This window comes from Leucopleurus acutus (genome assembly GCF_964270905.1).
Source record: "Leucopleurus acutus genome assembly, chromosome: 3".
In the NCBI taxonomy this organism is placed as follows: Eukaryota; Metazoa; Chordata; class Mammalia; order Artiodactyla; family Delphinidae; genus Leucopleurus; species Leucopleurus acutus.
This window is the reverse complement of record NC_139145.1, coordinates 92,433,026-92,452,884: the sequence shown is the minus strand read 5'-3', so window position 1 is coordinate 92,452,884 and position 19,859 is coordinate 92,433,026. Positions and strand designations below refer to the sequence as shown.

Sequence of the window (19,859 nt, the reverse complement as noted above, 5' to 3'; positions counted from 1 at the left end):
AGGAGGAAGAGCAGAAGGTGGTAGGAGAAGATCAGGAAGGTGAAAGGGAAGGGGTGGATTTCTTCCCATTTTAAATGTCCTTTCGTATTGAGATTTCTTAATACTGGATAAATAGGCCCAACAGGTTATCATCCTAAGACTGTGGTCATATTGCTTACTGCCATTGCATGGCCTTCCTAGGGGACGTTACCCAAAGTTTGAGACTGGTAACTAGTATAAATAGGAGGATTCCAGGTGAATATCAACGACCTGGTTTAAATGCTGGGTCTTCTCTTATAAATTATATAATCTTTAATCCTCGTTTTCATATTTTGGAAAAGGAGGCAGTTGGTCTAAATTATTCGTCTCTTCCTGCATTAACAAGAATTTTATGATTCAAATTGCTCCCCCAGGTGGGCTCTGAGAAACCATTTGTGAGCAAGCTACGCCACCTACTGGGAATCACTTAAATTACAAAGTAAGGTTCCAATGAGGTATTGAAATTTGGAGCTGAACTTACTCAAGATTTTATAGGAAACTTGGAAACCCTCTGTTATATTGACCACATATATTGACTCATTCCCTGCTTTCTGAATGCCACAAGCATTCTTCCACTGATGAGGTATTTATTTGTTCCATTCCTGTGAAATCAGCAAACGACGCTCACGAATCTTAATAGTTCTTATGTTCACCTCTCTTTTAGATTAGCTGGATGAGGTTTGAGGTGTGAACCTGGAAAATGCATCAGGGACTGTGGTTTCCAGGGGGCAGGTAGTTTGCAGTTAGGCACAAAACTGGGGACTGAAGCCCTGGGAAGGAAGTTTGGAGTAGTGGAAAGAGAGAAATATGCTTTTTAGCCAAGAAGACACGAGTTTGAATCTGTACTCACGTATGAGCTACATGACCACAGGCAAATTACTTAGATTAAGGTAAAATGGGTCGAGGGGATGGAATCTAGTAGTTGAAACTATGTGCCAGGCCCTGTAATTATTGATTTATATATGATACTTAATTTAATCCACATAAGAGCTTTATCAGGTAGACCTTATCATGTCCCATTAAATGTTGGTGGCCCACTGCTTTTCTCATCCTGTACTCTCTTCCTGGATAATCTAGATATGATCATAATTTCAATGTCCACATGTATAGCAGAAACAGACACCTGATTGCAGTGGGTTAGGGAAGAAAATGAAGGAAGGTAGGGTTAGACAACTCTTCCCAAGAATTTGCCTTAGAAAAGGTGATGAGAGATACAAAGTTAGTCACAATAAATGTGTCTTCAGGAGGGTTTTCTCTCCCCTCCCTCAGGATACAATAGACAAATATGCCTTTAGATTGGGAAAAAGTGAATTCAAAGATAGAGGCAAGGCCAGGCCAGAGAAGGCCAGTCATAGCAAAGCAGGTCCACTCTCCCACTTAGAGGCTTGTATCTGGCAGGCAGTTGCTTCACAGCAGCATTTAACTCCACTGACTGCGCCTACCCTTTTGAAACACATTCATGTCTGGGCTCTGGAAACATAAAACTCCTTTTGGTTTTCTTTTTGCCTCATTGGCTGTTCCTATTCAGCCTCTAATGCTGGATCATCCTCCCCATGCCAGACTTCTGACTGGCTCTGTCCTCATCCCAATGTCTTTGACCTCAGCTCTCTTCTCTTGTAATCTACATTCTTCCTATGCGACTTCATGACATATAGTGCCAACTCCATATGCAAATGATTTTATAACATAGCTGAATCTCTTGACAGATCTCTCCTCAGAGCTCCACCATTCCGTCTCTTCCATAAGGTCTCCTGGATAGCTGCAGGCAAAGAACCATTTTGGTAATAAGCAAGACCATAAGGTGCCATCAGGAATCAACTGTATTGTTTCCTTCTACTGTCTGTTCGAGCCCATTCTGTGGGCCTGGTTTTCCTCCGCTTCTTAGGTCAATTCTAGGGCAAATCCCTTTTCCGATAACTCTTACTTTACGAAAAGTCATAGTATAAAATTATTCTGAGATTGTGGGCTGTAGAGCCAGACTGACCTTCAAGGCCCGTACTCTATTCTTCTTCACCCCGCCTCTGGCTTTAGAGCTTAACCGCCTTTAAAAGTGCATTGTTAACATCGTGGCAATTTTGGAAGGGAATATCATTCACTCTCCTTTCGTAAAAGGAAATCAAAGATTAACAGGTCTCATTTACAAAAGAAATTCAAGACACATGACACAAATATTTAATCTTATTTCATGCCCCAAATTTTACTCTTTGTTCAAAATGAAGTCTCTCACGCTATTGTGTGCTACTCAGTCCCTTGGACTCCTCCTCCAACATAGCAAAGTAAATACGCTGTGACAATCACAATTCCTGAAATAGAGACAAGTATTTAAAGCATAACCCTGCTTTCTTCTTTGAGATCTGTAAAGCCCAGTGTGTGAAGTGTCTCTCAGTCCTTTTTCCCCCACATACACCCACGTTTGGGTTCTTGCATACATAGATCCCCAGAACAGTACAAAAAACTGGCTTGTTCTGCTACAATGTACAGAGAATGCTTCCTTTTTCTGAAAAACCTGGTTGAACATTCAGTCTTATCCTTAATAAAGTTCAGTTTCTCTGTTGGTACCTATAAGCTAGGTATACCCAATTTTAGGATAGGTGGATTGTTAGGTGAGTGTATCCACCAGTAATTCCTCTTTTTCTGTATCTTCAGCTTTTTTCTCCTTTTTTCTCCTGACTCTACTCTCAGCAGCATTCACACTTAAACTGGTATCTTACACCTTAAAAATAATAACAAAAACAACTCTGCCCTCATATATCCTTCCTTTTCAGCTGTCAAGGAAGCTTGACAGCTTGGAATTGTCCTTTTGGTAATGGCAGACTAGTCATTAGTATCAACGCTATTACTGAGAAAACTAGAAGAGCTGAAGTATATATAAATGCCTCTTTGAATACATCAGAGAGCCTATAAGACAGTGAAGAATAATGGGGCTGAAATCCAGCAGAAGATGAGCCCAACATTGGGGTCACTTCCACCTGAAGGGGCTAAGAAGTTGAGCAGAGATTTCAACATACTCATGGAGTTCAGACCCCATCAAGGAGGAGGTCCTTATAAATCATGCTCTGAATTAGAATCTTGAAGAATAACCTTGGGAATTAGAATGAATGACAAAAAGACCAACCTTCACAATGCGTGAAGGTTGTCTTACAATTATTTTAGTACTGAATAGATTAAGATGACCTAGGATTAGTGCCCTTACCTTTCTAACACAAACAAAATTGCAGAAATGGCAGATGAAAGAAACAGGCACCTATAGAGGATCCTGATAAAGAATGGACTTTAGCATGACTATGATTAATATGATCAAAAAATAAAAGACAAGTTCAAGCATTTCAGCATAAACAGGAGAATATAAACAAATAATCAAATGGACTCTGGAACTGAAAATATAATTGCTGAAATTAAGAACTTACTGGAGTTTATTTGCTATTAAACTAGACAGAAGAATTTCAGAAGAATATATGCAGAATAAAGCACAAAGAAACAACTTATACTGAGAAGTTATCTAATAGTCTTATTGTTACAGTGAAAGCCAAAAGAAAGTGAAAAGACATATTCAATGATCTGAAAGAAAACAACTACCCAATCTAGAATTCTATATCCAGTAAAAGTATTCTTAAAGTATTAAGGGGGGAATAAAGATATTTGCCCAAGATAGCCGAATAATTCACCCCCAGCAGACCTCCAACTAAATACCATTCTTTTGGAAGATGGAAAATGTTGCAGGTTAACTGTTTAAAGATGCAGGAACAGATGAATACCAATGCAAAAGGTAGATATGGGTAAATACAAAAGAATATTGATTGTATAAAATAATAATATCTCAGAGGATTTGCAATCTGTATAGAATTTAAATATATGACAACACAAACATATTACTTAAGGCATGGCTAAATTAGATGCTGTGATGTCCATAAAATAGTATAAGTACTAATTTATGTTTGACACTAGTAATCTAAATGCATGGTGTAATATTTTTGGTAATCAGTGAAAGAACATTAAAAGACCTAATAACTACAAGTTAAATGGGATCATAAAACTATTAACTTAATTGAAAGGAAGCAAGAAAGGTGAGGAATAGAAACAGAATAGAGAGACAAATTGAAAGCAAAAATAACTATAGTAGATGTAAACCCAATTATATCAGTAATTAAATTAACTGTAAATGGACTAAATACTCTTCAGTTCTCACACTATTTCTCTAGTCTCTTTCATAGGCAAGATTTTCAAAAGACTGCTCTGCAAATGCTGTTTATACTTTTCCAATTCATATAATAAATTGTTTCTTTCTCAACTCACTCTATATAACCCAGACTTTTCTTGCCAAAGTTTCCAAGGACTTTGCATAATGCCAAACCCAGCAGATGCTTCCTAATACTCTTCACAGTATGACCCTTCAGCAATGCCAGGAAACACTATCACCTTCCTTCTTGAAACTGTTTTTTTTTTTAATCTTGGCTCCGTGACACATGTTTTCCTGGGTTTTGTTTCTATCTCTCTGGCCACCCCTCTCAATCACCCTTCCTATTTCCTCCTACTTTGTCCACTCTCAGGGTTTGAGAGTTCTCTTTTCATCTCACTTTATATTCTCTCCCTTAGCAATCTCATCAATTTCCATGGCTTTAAATACTACATATATATTTATATATATATTTGCTATACTATAACTATACAGTATATATAATACTCTAAATGTAATTCAAATTGAACTATTGATCTCACCTTACCCTATACCCTTGTAACCTGCTCCTTTTTCAGTAAAAGATATCTTATCCAACCAGTTACTTTGATCAGAAACTTCAGAGTCATCCTTGGCTGTCCTTTATTTCCCCTTTCTCTACTACATTTAATCTATCACCAAATCCTTTTGATTTTGGCTTTTATATATTTCTAGAGATCTGTGCACTTAGCTTCCTTATTCCCACTCTGGTCAAGACTACTTACCTAGGCTCTCCTCTTGCCTAGACTACGGTACTAGCATTCTAACTGTTATTTCCATTCCACTCTTATCCCCCTCCAATTTATTCTCCACATAACAGTCAAAATGATCTTTTGAAATTGCCTTGCCCAAGAGAATTTTGGTGGCTTTCTATTGTAGTTAGAAGAACATTCAGAAATCCTTGTCATTGACTCAGGACCCTGAGTTGACAGCCTCCTGCCTAACCCTTTAGCTGGACCTCCTGCCTTCCCTGTCCTCTTCCTTGCACGCTGGTGTAGCCGCACTGGGATTTCTCAGAATTCCTCAAACTTGCCAAGCTTTTTTTCCAGCTCAGGGACATCATACATGTTGTTTTTCCTGCCTAGAGAACCCTCATCCCAACCATCTGTCCGGCTAGCTTTATTGCAGTCCTCAGGCCTAAGCTAAAATATTACATCCTCAAGAAGGAATTCGTTACATACTCCCATGTCTTCTAATCTATACTAAACCCTCCATTTCACTGTTGTGCCAGTTACAAACTTATTGCTTCTTAGCTCCAAATTCACTCCTCAATCTATGCTCTGCAATAATGGATGGAATTCCTTTCCATAGTTTGTTTGTTTGTTTGTTTGTTTTTTAATAGTAAGCACATTGTCTTCTCAGTAGAGGGCGCTAGAGGAACATTGCAAGAGGAAGGGGCCCTCCGGCTCTTTCAGCGGCTTAGGGTGGGTATGCAGTGTGAGTGTGTGGACATCTGGGGGTGCTCTATCTTAGCTATTCACCCAGAACACACTGTCCCTGGAAACCTTGCAGCCCTAGTGTGACCTGATGATAACCTTTCTGTGACCCTCTCCATATGGACATCTCCTGCCTACCCTGGTGCCCTGATTCGCTCTGCTCACTTCCCCTCTCCTATAGGTTTGTCTCCTGCAGTTCTCCCTGCACTATCTCGCTCCAGACATTCATCGCAACAGGGATATCTCATGCTTCAGGCTTCCTGCCACAGTGGCATCCCCAATTCCTCTTATGCTCCCATGCACCAGCTACCAGCTTCAGTTTACCTGCCCCATCTGTGCTCCAAAGGGTTGCTTCTTGTTTGCCCTCTGACTGCTGAATAACTACCTCTGTCTCAGCGAACTAGTGAGCGGCTCTGATATCCAGTGGATTCAACTACATTTCCCAAGGAGATCTGAATCCCCAGCCTTGGAGAGGGGTACCCTTTCTAAGTTTGTCCTTCCTTGTGTACTTTCCCTTGGTAGCATATAGATTTTTCTTATAGCCTATAGTGATTCTTTTATCATAGTTTAATAATTATTTATATTAAACTTGTTTAAATCACTGTGTGATTGTATCTCTTGTTTGGATTCAGACTGCTACAATTCTGTTCTCCCATCCCATAATTTTTCTTATTGTACCAATCACAATTGCATATTTATTCGTAAGTCTATTTCTTAATATCAGTCTCTTCTATGGAACTATAAGTACAAACAGGGCAGGCACCATGTCTGTTTTTTTTTGTTGTTTGTTTTGTGTGGTTTTTTTTTTTTAACATCTTTATTGGGGTATAATTGCTTTACAATGGTGTGTTAGTTTCTGCTTTATAACAAAGTGAATCAGTCATACATAAACATATGTTCCCATATGTCTTCCCTCTTGTGTCTCCCTCCCTCCCACCCTCCCTATCCCATGCCTCCAGGCTGTCACAAAGCACCGAGCTGATATCCCTGTGCCATGCGGCTGCTTCCCACTAGCTATCTACCTTACTACGTTTGTTAGTGTGTATATGTCCATGACTCTCTCTCGCCCTGTCACAGCTCACCCTTCCCCTTCCCCATAACCTCAAGTCCGTTCTCTAGGAGGTCTGTGGCTTTATTCCTGCCTTACCCCTAGGTTCTTCATGACATTTTTTTTTCTTAAATTCCATATATATGTGTTAGCATACGGTATTTGTCTTTTTCTTTCTGACTTACTTCACTCTGTATGACAGACTCTAGGTCTATCCACCTCATTACAAATAGCTCAATTCCGTTTCTTTTTATGGCTGATAATATTCTATTGTATATATGTGCCACATCTTCTTTATCCATTCATCCGATGATGGGCACTTAGGTTGTTTCCATCTCCGGGCTATTGTACATAGAGCTGCAATGAACATTTTGGTACATGACTCTTTTTGAATTTTGGTTTTCTCAGGGTATATGCCTAGTAGAGGGATTGCTGGATCATATGGTAGTTCTATTTGTAGTTTTTTAAGGAACCTCCATACTGTTCTCCATAGTGGCTGAACCAATTCACATTCCCACCAGCAGTGCAAGAGTGTTCCCTTTTCTCCACACCCTCTCCAGCATTTATTGTTTCTAGATTTTTTGATGATGGCCATTCTGACTGGTGTGAGATGATATCTCATTGTAGTTTCGATTTGCATTTCTCTAATGATTAATGATGTTGAGCATTCTTTCATGTATTTGTTGGCAGTCTGTATATCTTCTCTGGATAAATGTCTATTTAGGTCTTCTGCCCATCTTTGGATTGGGTTGTTTGTTTTTTTGTTATTGAGCTGCATGAGCTGCTTGTAAATTTTGGAGATTAATCTTTTGTCGGTTGCTTCATTTGCAAATATTTTCTCCCATTCTGAGTGTTGTCTTTTGGTCTTGTTTATGGTTTCCTTTGCTGTGCAAAAGCTTTGAAGTTTCGTTAGGTCCCGTTTGTTTATTTTTGTTTTTATTTCCATTACTCTAGGAGGTGGGTCAGAAAGGATCTTGCTGTGATTTATGTCATAGAGTGTTCTGCCTATGTTTTCCTCTAAGAGTTTGATAGTTTCTGGCCTTACATTTAGGTCTTTAATCCATTTTGAGCTTATTTTTGTGTATGGTGTTAGGGAGTGATCTAATCTCATACTTTTACATGTACCTGTCCAGTTTTCCCAGCACCACTTATTGAAGAGGCTGTCCTTTCTCCACTGTACATTCCTGCCACCTTTATCAAAGATAAGGTGTCCATATGTGCGTGGGTTTATCTCTGGGCTTTCTATCCTGTTCTATTGATCTATCTTTCTGTTTTTGTGCCAATACCATACCGTCTTGATAACTGTAGCTTTGTAGTATAGTCTGAAGTCAGGGAGCCTGATTCCTCCAGTTCCTTTTTTCGTTCTCAAGATTGCTTTGGCTATTCAGGGTCTTTTGTGTTTCCATACAAGTTGCAAAATTTTTTGTTCTAGTTCTGTGAAAAATGCCAGTGGTAGTTTGATAGGGGTTGCATTGAATCTATAGATTGCTTTGGGTAGTAGAGTCATTTTCACAATGTTGATTCTTCCAATCCAAGAACATGGTATATCTCTCCATCTATTTGTATCATCTTTAATTTCTTTCATCAGTGTCTTATAGTTTTCTGCATACAGGTCTTTTGTCTCCTTAGGTAGGTTTATTCCTAGATATTTTATTCTTTTTGTTGCAATGGTAAATGGGAGTGTTTTCTTGATTTCACTTTCAGATTTTTCATCATTAGTATATAGGAATGCCAGAGATTTCTGTGCATTAATTTTGTATCCTGCCACTTTACCAGATTCATTGATTAGCTCTAGTAGTTTTCTGGTAGCATCTTTAGGATTCTCTATGTATAGGATCATGTCATCTGCAAACAGTGACAGCTTTACTTCTTCTTTTCCGATTTGGATTCCTTTTATTTCCTTTTCTTCTCTGATTGCTGTGGCTAAAACTTCCAAAACTATGTTGAATAAGAGTGGTGAGAGTGGGCAACCTTGTCTTGTTCCTGATCTTAGTGGAAATGCTTTCAGTTTTTCACCATTGAGGATGATGTTTGCTGTGGGCTTGTCATATATGGCCTTTATTATGTTGAGGAAAGTTCCCTCTATGCCTACTTTCTGCAGGGTTTTTATCATAAACGGTGTTGAATTTTGTCAAAAGCTTTCTCTGCATCTATTGAGATGATCATATGGTTTTTCTCCTTCAATTTGTTAATATGGTTTATCACATTGATAGATTTGCGTATATTGAAGAATCCTTGCATTCCTGGAATAAACCCCACTTGATTGTGTGTGTGTTTTTGTTTTTCTTTTTCCCAGTGCTTAGCATAATGCCTGGCTCTTAAATATTTGTTGCATGAATGAATACTGTATAGCTGAGTTCACTTTCTGCTAATTTAATCTTTTGTGTTCTTATTATTCCCCCTTAACTCTTCTCAGTCATTGCTGTCTACTCTAAAGATTAGACATAATGTATTCTGGAATTTGTAGCATTACAAGAGATCTGATTTTGGCTCTTTATAAACAAAATAAAGCTGTATTTTTATATTCTACCATCTCCATGTTAGACCTATTGTGGTGGTGATGCTCACAACGGCAGTTACTCAAGATGTTTTTTTCTTAGCTGTGTCCAAACTTACTATAAGATGTACATGTCTTTTCCAAAGAGGACTAGAAGCAGTTTTTTAAAAAAATCTATTTTAATTCTAACCTCTCTACCACCACACTTTTAATTTTTCACATAAATTCTACCTCAGGACTCATACACTCAAATCTCTGCAGGGCCTAGTTAGTAATTTAAATGACTGGGCTCAGTGTAAGGAAATGAGGAGTAGTAGGGATTATGGCATATTGGATAGTACCTGCTTCACCTGAATGCATTTCATTAAAAAATTTATGAAAACTTTGTGCAAGCCAAATATAACATCTGCAGGCACCACTAGCCCCATGATTGCCCCCTGGCAAGCCCAGACACTGCTCCAGGAATCATTCTTAATCTCAAGAACCAGGAATCTTAAACTATGGGATCCTCGACATAGGGTTGCTTTATGTGTTTGTTTTGCTGAAGAAGCCATTAAAGAAAAGCTAGCATCTACTATTGTCACCGTTTCACAAGAGGAAACAAAAATTATCATCACCGAGAGGTAGAAAGGACACAATCTCAGGATAAAGAACCATCTATTCCATGAAAGAAAAATTGGCAAGCTTGCATTATTGTTTTATTTTTGTCTTCTGACTGTAGATGGGAATAAACTTTGCTGTGGGACTTATCCAGGCTACAAATCAGTTCCTTCAGAATGGCCTTGAAAGCTTACAAAAGAATATACAGTTTCCAGGGCCCCACTCAGGAGGGAAGGGGGAAGGAGACAGTTTGCATGTGTACTCTGGAAAACTCTTCAGGGGCTTCTGAAGCATATCCAGGTTGGAACCTTCTGGCCTGTTCCACTTTAATACTCAGAATACAGAAAACAAGGCTAGACCATCATTTCTCATCCTGCTTACAGAGAATCCTATTTTCCTGCACTGGAGGGAGACAAAGTTTTTGCAAAGTAGCTGTACGGCTCGCATTGCCACGAAAGGCAGACACCTCCTGGTCTATGTCACAAATAAATGATTCACAGTCTAGGAATGAGGAGTCTTCACAATGATTCAATATGAAAAGTTGCTACTCATTTTTTCAAATGTACTGATTTCTTTATAGATAGATAGATACATAGATAGATAGATAGATAGACAGATAGATAGACAGACAGATAAGATACTCCTTGTTCCAGAAGGGAATTAAGGTCATTTAAAAAATATATAAAATACAAAAAAAGCTTAAAATCAAGAAACTAGGGCAATATAAAATAAAGGCAGAAAAAATAAAATTGTGTCACGGATAAGGTAAATAACCCAAGCTCCTGTTTTTCACGCTTATTAGCAGCGGGTCACACAGGTGGTTCAGAGTGAAGCCAGCCGGGCAGAGGACATAGGAAGCAGTGGGCCCTCTATTGAACTGGGCAGCTCTCACCCTCCCTAGAGGAGGAAGTCACTATACAGTTCCCACCAACTGTGACTAGAGAATTTTTCAAGAGAAATTGGAAATTGGAATTTCTGTGTGAAATCTCTAAAATTTATGATGCTTGCTTTTGATTAAAAAAATTAAACATCGTATTGCATAGGGCAAAGAGAACAATTCTGCTGATAAGACCTGACCTGCTGGTTGGTTGTTTGAACGGCAGGCCAGCATCACCTGAGGTGCTTTCCCCACACCCACAAGCCCAGACCTCATCCCAGACTTGCTGAATGAGAAACAACTGGGTTGAGGACTGGATCTCATATTTTGAGAACATTCCCTAGAAGATTTCAACCCTCACCTATGGTTAGAAATCACTGCTCTAAGGAAATCTGGGAAATGAAACAAAGTATTTCAGGTGGCTTAGTAGGTGCTGTGCTTCAGAAGCCTTACTGACATCAGTCTCTGTAACCTAAGGAACAGTGCCCAGGCACAGCGGTCTAGTAAGATGTTAGCTGTGCTTTGCCTTAGCCCACTTTGATTTCTCTAGGGTACTAGGTATATAGTTTGGTTCCTATTTTATTGGCTTTGATAAGAAAGTTTTCACAGAGGATCTGAAAGTAGGAATAAATCAGATAGAAATGTATGCCAGCCTTATGCAGCAGCAGAGAAAATAAATTACAGTTCTCTGAACTTCTGAAGAAGGAAAAGTTCTTTAAAAGTCACTGGAGAGAACACTGTTTCTAGAATCCTACCACATACATGGTACATTACAAGACAATACTTTGGTAATGGACTTCCTGTACTTCCCAGGGTTTCTTGTTCTTACCCACTCCAACCCTTTCCCTTCCCCTTAGTTTACCTTCTTATGTCTGTAGTAGTGGATGCAGCCATCATGCTTCAGCACGAACCACCGTTTCCTCCAACCGTTCATGAACCCGGACTGAGTCCTCTTATATAGGTAGCCGCGGCAGGTAGGCCAAGGCGTATTGGGACAGCAGCTGATGTCAGATCCCACCACCAGAGTCAAGATGTCTGGACCTAGAGGGATGAATTTGAGATAGTTCAGTGGCTGAAACTCTTACAATCAACTGGAAGGATTGTTGCTTTTCAGAAGGAATGGATGAAAAAGAGGTTTAGTTACCACAAATGGAATCAGTGAAATAGAATTCTACAACTGGAATGAATCAGAGAGTTCTTTAGTAATTCAGCCCCTCGTGTCGAAGAGGAAAATGAAAACTGGGGAGGTAAAGGGACTTCTTTGAGGACCCATAGCTCATAAGGGGTTGAATCAAATGTGAGACCCAGGTTTCCTGATTCTAAGACAGAACTCTTTCTATTCAACCACATGGCCTAGTTCGGTCTGATTATGGAGGACTCAGGTCTGCTCATTCTGTCTGTAGTAACAGCAAGCTAAACATTTAACATATTTTGATGTACATCCAAAGAAGGAAGATAGGTGATGTTTGGCTTTTCTATCTCACTTTTATTCAAGATAATTAGTTTCCTTGACCTGTGTTAGCTAAAGGGAGGATCTAAACCACTGCTAGTATATGTTGCCAATATTGTCTCTGATCAAAATCAATTACTAACCTTGGAACTTGAAGTAGACAGAAATTTTAGGAGACTTTAGGTACAAATGTTTTTTATCTTTTTTTTTTTTTTTGCCTACCCAACTCATTGCTGAGGATTTGACCCTGAGCTTCCAAGTGCCTATCTTCTCCTTCTGGAGTGCCTGGACTTCAGTGGTGCCCCCTTTCCTGTAGAATCAGTGTGGTGAAGAGCTTGAGAAAAATTGTCCCTGTCCCTGATAATATGAGGTCACTGTTTACCAATTGTGCTTTGATGCTGCCAGCATGAACGTAGACTTTCATCATATACCTACCTCTTGATGCCTCAAGAAAATTCTCTGAATGTCATTCAGACAGACAGCAACCCTGACATGCGTTGAAAACTGCAAATGGGCTGCGACTACATTTACAATTCCTCTGAGATGGAGGCCACATCCCTGAAGGGGGACATTTGGCCTTGGCAGCACTGACTTCATCATGATGTCTGACATTGAGATTACCAATCTGTTTAGAGCTGTCCATGGAAACGGGGGTCAGTGAGGAGACTCCTCTTATATAAGTGACAAGTTCCAACCCAGGGGATCATTTCTGGCTGAGCCACATGGCCCTGAAAATAAAGATTTGTCCCAGAAAGGCTGACACAGTCTTAACTTTAGCAGCACGCAAAGCACCTTGGTAATTAAATAACTCTGCGTGTTGAGATGATTCTTCATTGCCATGTAAATACATTTTAATTTATTGAACTGCCCTTGAGCTCCTGTCAAAAACACATCCAGAATAATTAGAAGAAATGCTCCAGATTGACCGGCAACCCACAAATGTCTTTGTCTTTGGACTTCAGTCCCCAAAGAACTGCACTCCTGAACTAATATGCATAGTTGACACATCTGCCAACTTATTTATGTACTGCTGCAGTGGGCCGCCCCTGGAGGTCATTTTTCTCTCGCTTACAAAGACTGCATATGGGTTTCTCTGATACTGATCAAGCTAAACTTGAGTTTCAGCCGGCCGTAAACATAACTTGGTACACCAAAAAATTCTCTCTGGGACAAGGATACAGATGGTCCTATATTCATATTGAAAGGAAAGTTGGTGCATTCATATTGAAAGGAAGGTTCTTCATGGTCACAGTTAGGACATGATCCTGATGCATGAGGAGTTGCTGAGTTCCAAACAGCTGTTGGGTGGTGGTGGTTTTATATTCTTTGCAGGTCCTATCCGGGGCCAGGAGGACCTGGGCCTGACATTTACAGAGACTTTAGACTTTTGATGTTATCTCCACATTAGATTATTTATATACTCATTGTAGTGTGTGTGTGTGTGTGTTTTAAAAGAACTAAATGTTAAGTACAAACAATTAAACCGTCTGGTTCTGTTATTATTTATCTGTTAATTTACTGGGAGCCTAAAAATATGCCAATGTCCTAGCTCAGTGCTTCTCAAACTAAATGTAGATGCAAATCACCTAGTGGGTTTGTTAAAGGCAAATCCTCACTCCGTAGGTCTGGGATGAGGCCTGAGATTCCTTATTTGTAAGGAGCTTTCAGGTAATGTTGGACCACAATTTAAGTGGCAAGTCCCCAGGCAACTGTCAGTTGCTGAGAGGCTCTGCTCATGAGCACGGTCTTTGTCACCAACCACCATGCTGCTTTCTTTCCTTGGCTCTGATTTAGTCTCCCCTGTATGCTTTCATTTTCATCCCCAATATTTTGCAACAACAAAATCATTAGTTCCACGACCTATCCCAGTGCCACCATTACTTCTTTCTCTAGATATCTCCCCACCCTGGAGAAATGGGACACATAATCATTGCCTTCCTCTACTGGACACCCCAGAAATCTTTCCTGCTTTTTGGGTGTGAGTGGGAGGAAGGATGAGGTAGGATGCATGGCCTGATGTGAAAGAGTTAAGAGAACTGTTTGTTTCATGAGATGAAAGAGTTTGAAAATCCATGTCTTTAGCAAATACAGCTCTTTGGTGACGACGTCCTTAAAAAGAAAAGCTCTCCAGCAAACTCTTCTTCCCTAGCGCTTTGGCCTACAGTTTTGGAAGTAAGGAGTTGTGGGTGAGGTTATTTACAGCTACAGGAGAGAGAAAAATGATTTCTTTTTCTAATTCACACTTTCTCCTTGGATCACTGTCTTTTATTATGCCACCAATCTTAAACTGTGTCAGAGTCGCACTTCTGCTGTCAGACAAACTCCACCACCCTCGCAGGCGTGGATGAGCAACGTGCAAGATGAGTGCAGTCCCCGAGGGCTGGCGCAGTGGGCTGGCACTGCGTTCAGCTGCGAGGTCCTAGGCTCCAGAGGCACCTCTGTGCTTGTTTTTAGTAGCCTGCTGTTAGGGAAACAAAGGAGCCCTAATGAATCCAAAGGACTTCCAGGTTGATTAAGCTTCATTGTTTCCCTTTCCTCTCTTTCTTTTCAGCACTTTTCCTTAATGATTAAATCTTCTCTTTGACTCTGCAAGTAACCAAGCCCTATAATAGCTCAAACCAGAAAGTATGAGGGACCTAATTAAATAAAAATTCACATGGAGCTATTGTAATTCCCAGTGTGATACTGAACGCTTTCTTAAATCTGTTTTGGTATTTCCATCAGCAAAATTGAGGTAATTTGTCTAGGTGTATGTGGTTAGTATTTTTGAACAGAATTGTTATTTGATTATGTTTTATTTTATATTATTTCCTATTATATAATATATAACATATACTAACATGTTATTCTATTATTATTGAATGGAATTATTATTTCAATAATAATTCCCCTTTCTAATGCTGGTCTAGGAAGATATGATAACACCTGCACTGGAAGCTAACAAAATTGAGTTTTAATCTTATGCCTGTAAGCTTTTGGCCATGCCTCTGAGATGCTGGTCTGTGTACTGATGCTAGGCAGGCTCTGAAAGAACCACCAGGGAGACTTGATTAAAATTACAAATGTGCAGGCCACCACCCACCATGAATTCTGTATTTAAGAGTTTCTCAGGTGATTCTGGCATACAGTTAGATTTAAGATTTAATGTTTTGAGAAAAGTCACTTGATGTTTATATATCTAAACTAGCAGCGTAGCAATCAGTAATATAATAGGATTTTACCAAAGTTTCACATGCATGGGAGTGAAATTGTGCAGACATATATAGCAGTCAATCAGATGGACTTTTAAGAAGTTTATGCAAACAGACCCAAGAGTCAGGTGGAAACATTCAGATTTTTAAACACGCTCTTAATAGGTACCTGGTAAATATATATTTCAAGACCTCTGTGTTTCATATGAATTTAACAAAAAGCTCTATCATTTGTTTCACAATTTTTACTTTCTTCAGACAAGTTGGTGACTTCCTCTCCCAAAGAGAACCTCCAAAATCTTGTTTCAGATTCTATATACTCCAGAAATACCTTGACCAATGTATAGGCTTGCTAACAAAATCGAACATGTAAAGCATTACATAAAAATCAAATTATTCCTATTATTTCTTCCCCTTTCTCCTCTTCTTTTTTTAGTTTCACGGTCATGTATATTCTTCTCATAGACCCACTGCCTCTCAGTAGTGCTGTGCTTTTTGTTTGTTTGTTTGTTTTGCCTTCCTTCACGACTACCACCTATACATTTTAGAACTTGGGTGGAGCTAAAATTGTGTATGGGTGGGTCCCCATTCAGGAGGCATTTGTCTGTTGCTCTTGAACTCAACTATAGACAACTGAGCCCATCATAACACTGAGGTCATTGCACGCAATTGTGTTTAGAGTACAGCCCCCTTTTGTTTTTTGTTTTACTTTATTTTTTCCTGCCATTCCTGATTCTCCTCAAACATTCTGCTCCCCACAATAGGCACTCACAAAACATGTTTGATATAGGACTGTGAATACACTCTTTTGTGCATGTCTTTTTATTTTACATAAATGGTATTTTGCTAACATCTCATTCTATTTCTATCTTTTTCTTAACTCAAAACCATGTTTTTAAGGATCTGTCCATGGTGCTGGCTAAATGTGCATTTCGTATATTATTTCAAAGAAGGCATAGAAGTCCAGAGTATGCATCCATTATTGGTCTGCTTATCCATTCCTCTAGTGACAGTCACCCAGACTGCCTCTAACTACTCCCCACCACACAGAACACTGCAATAAACGTCCTTGTATTTGTCTTCTCAGCAGCTTCTTTGGGCTTAAATGCCCAGAAGTGCAATTGGTAGGACAAAGGATCTATAGGTACTTCACTAGATATTGCCAGTGCTCTCTGAGATGCCTAGAGCCCAGCAAGACTGCATGAAGATTCTCACTTCCTCATATCCTTACCAAAGCTGGCTATAATCTAATTTCCACTTTTTTCCCCTAACCTGGTGGATCTAAAATGTCACCTTATTAATTTGCATTTCTCTGATCACTAACAAAGTTATTCTACTATAATTTCTTTTATTAACATTATGCTGTTAACTTAAAAATTGAGGTCATTAATACATCTGAGGTCAACCTTGGTATATGGTATAAAGAATAAGGCATAATACATGAAGGTATGAATCCATCCAAATTATAATTCTCCATAAAAATAATGTACTAAAATGTTTGTCCTTTTCCCAGTGTTTTGTGGGGCGTTTATCGTATGTCAAGCTTTAATAATTTTTTAAGTCCATTTATGAACTTTCTAACCCATTCCATTCCACTGGTCTATTTCTGTGACAGTACTACATTTTTAATTTATTATTATTATGGTTTCATAATATATATTAATATCTGATATGAAAAGATCCTCTGCCATTGTTTGCCCTATTCATAAATGATGTAGCTATTTGTGGACATTTATTCTTTACATATATTTGAGGATAAGTTTGACAAGCTACTCAAACATTTAAAATACAATTTTATTGAAAATTTATTGAATTTTTAGATTAATTTTGGTAAAATTAAGATCTTTACAAAGCTTTTCCACCCATAAGGATTCTGTGTATCTCCAATTATATTTAGGTATCCTTTTATGTACTTTGGTCAAGTTGTAAACATTTTTTCATGAAGTCCTTGTACATTCTTTGTTAGATTAATTCTTTTCTACCTTGTAGTTTTGTTTCTATTGTTAATCATATATTAGTTTCCTTTTATTCTCTTTTTGGTTATTCCAGGTGTAGGAGAACACTCCTGATTTTTATAAGGAGATCTTAGTTTGGTCAATCTTTCTCTAACTACTTCTAAGCATCAGTCTATTGATTTTGTAATAATCGTATAATCTAGAAATAATAATGGTTTTGTCTCTTTTCTTACAGACCATATACCTTTATTTGTCTTTCTTGTGTATTGGACAAGTCAGGACCTTTGATGTTATATAAACAGAGGTTGTTAAAATTGGCATTATTCTTCTCAATCTCAAAAGAATGCGTCCAAAAGTTTCTCTATTAAATGTTTTATTGTTGTTGTGTATACACTTTTATTTATTTTTCTCTTTTCATGGTTAGAATTTTGGTAGATAGACTTTATCAAGTTATGAAAAGAAACTTCTATTCCTACTATTTAGAGAATTATATGTATATATATTATACATATGTGTGTATATATATATATAACTTGATACATGATTTTTTCTTCTTTATATAGTCATGTGATATTTTTTCTTTAATTCATTAATGTGATGAATTGTGTTACAATATTTTCTTATAAGCTGTCTTTATTTAGGAATAAACTCTACTTGATTATGATGTATTATGTGTAATTTTAATAAACAGTTTGCTTCAGGTATTTACTATTTTTTCTTAGAATTTGTGCATCTATACACTCGTAAGTAAAATTAACATATGATTTAGTTTTTCATACTATACTAACCTGGTTCTGAAATCAAAGTTACAGTAGATTTATAAAATGAGCTGAGAAGTATTCACTCTTTGTTATTTTCTGAAAAAACTCTATGGAATAGGGATTATTTGTTCTATGAAAGTTGGATACGTTTTATCTATAAAAGTGACTGTATCCTGGGCTTTTGAGTGAGGAATGGCGGGGGATGGAAATGGAGGAGAGGCAAGGTGGTCTCTTTGTTTATTCTATAAATATTTTATTATAGTCTATACAAATTTTCTAACTATTCTTGCACTAATTTTGGCTCTTTAAATGCTTGTGGAAAATGTTCTTATTTATCTAATTTTTTTTTTTTTTTTTTTTGCGGTACGCGGGTCTTTCACTGTTGTGGCCTCTCCCGTTGCGGTGCACAGACTCCGGACGCGCAGGCTCAGCGACCATGGCTCATGGGCCCAGCCGCTCCGCGGCATGTGGGATCCTCCCGGACCGGGGCACGAACCCGTGTCCCCTGCATCGGCAGGCGGACTCTCAACCACTGCACCACCAGGGAAGCCCCCTTATTTATCTAATTTTCAAATTTATTGTTATGCAGTGTTCAAATAGTGCTTTATTATTTTTAAAACTTCGTTATTCCTTTTTTATTATTTCCTTTTTTTACTCTCCATTTTATTTGCATCTTTTAAATTTTTGTTATTTCTCAGTTAAAAGCTGGTAGCCTTAGAAATGTGCAGAAGATTAAGCCTGAGGAAGGAATGATCAACTCCCTAATCCAGCTGTGTTTCAAGGGCTACTCTGATGTTTCTCGCTGACTGTCCATAACAGGTGGTGCCATCTTTCCGGCTTTCAGTGGCGTGTGGTGGGGAATTGGCCCCCAGGGCTATAAGGGGGAGAAAAACACTAAGAAACAGTCCCTCAGGGGCTTCCCTGGTGGCGCAGTGGTTGAGAGTCCGCCTGCCAATGCAGGGGACATGGGTTCGAGCCCTGGTCTGGGAAGATCCCACAGGCCGCGGAGCGACTAAGCCCATGAGTCACAACTACTGAGCCTGCGTGTCTGGAGCCTGTGCTCCGCAATGGGAGAGGCCGTGACAGTGAGAGGCCCACGCACCACGATGAAGAGTGGCCCCTGCTCTCTGCAAGTGGAGAGAGCCCTCGCACAGAAACGAAGACCCAACACAGCCAAAAATAAATAAATAATTTATAAAAATAAAAAAAAGAGAAAGAAACAGCCCCTCAGCCATTCCGTATATGAGATGTTCAGCTCTCTTTAGCTATTGGCTGTAGTTCCCACCCCTCCAAACATACACAGGTACCAAATGGCCTTGTTTCCCTAAAAGTCTCTTACTGTCCTTACTTTAACATCTCAGATCTATAATTCACCTTTCTGCTTCTGAGGCATCTCTACTGTTGGGTTTGAGAAGGATTGAGAAAGACATGGGGAGGTTCCCTGAGGGTCAGGGTCTTGGGATAGGAAGTCCACGCTGGCAAACAAGGAGTGGCGGAACTCAGATAATAACAGCATATAAAACCATCCTACAGATAACTGCCAGGGACAGCACAAGCTAGGGTGCTGAATTTAGCTCCTCTCCCAGTATCAGTGTTAGTTCATCATCTTTTAGAAATCCAAAAACCCTCCATTCAAGTTTTAGAGCTGTTTTCTATCTTCCATTAACTGAGGCTGAATGCTTCAATGCTATAAAGAACATTAAGCTTCTTGGGGAAAAATAAAAGAAGTACTAAGCGTGGAAATATTACTAAAATTAGATTTTATTTAACTCAAAAATTGGAAAATTAATTTGCGAGAAAGAACCTAGGAACA

The 19,859-nt window shown here is 38.8% G+C and overlaps 1 protein-coding gene across 1 annotated transcript in view; it reads right to left on the bottom strand.

Moving 5' to 3' along the window:
* LOC309958931 (uncharacterized protein) overlaps positions 1 to 19,859 on the bottom strand; it is a gene marked incomplete at both ends in the record, with an annotated part of 102,075 nt that overhangs the window by 42,812 nt on the left and 39,404 nt on the right. The window contains one exon of the mRNA XM_082835052.1: positions 11,552 to 11,730. Within this exon, the coding sequence (XP_082691178.1) occupies positions 11,552 to 11,730 (179 nt within the window). The remainder of the gene's footprint in view (positions 1 to 11,551; positions 11,731 to 19,859) is intronic.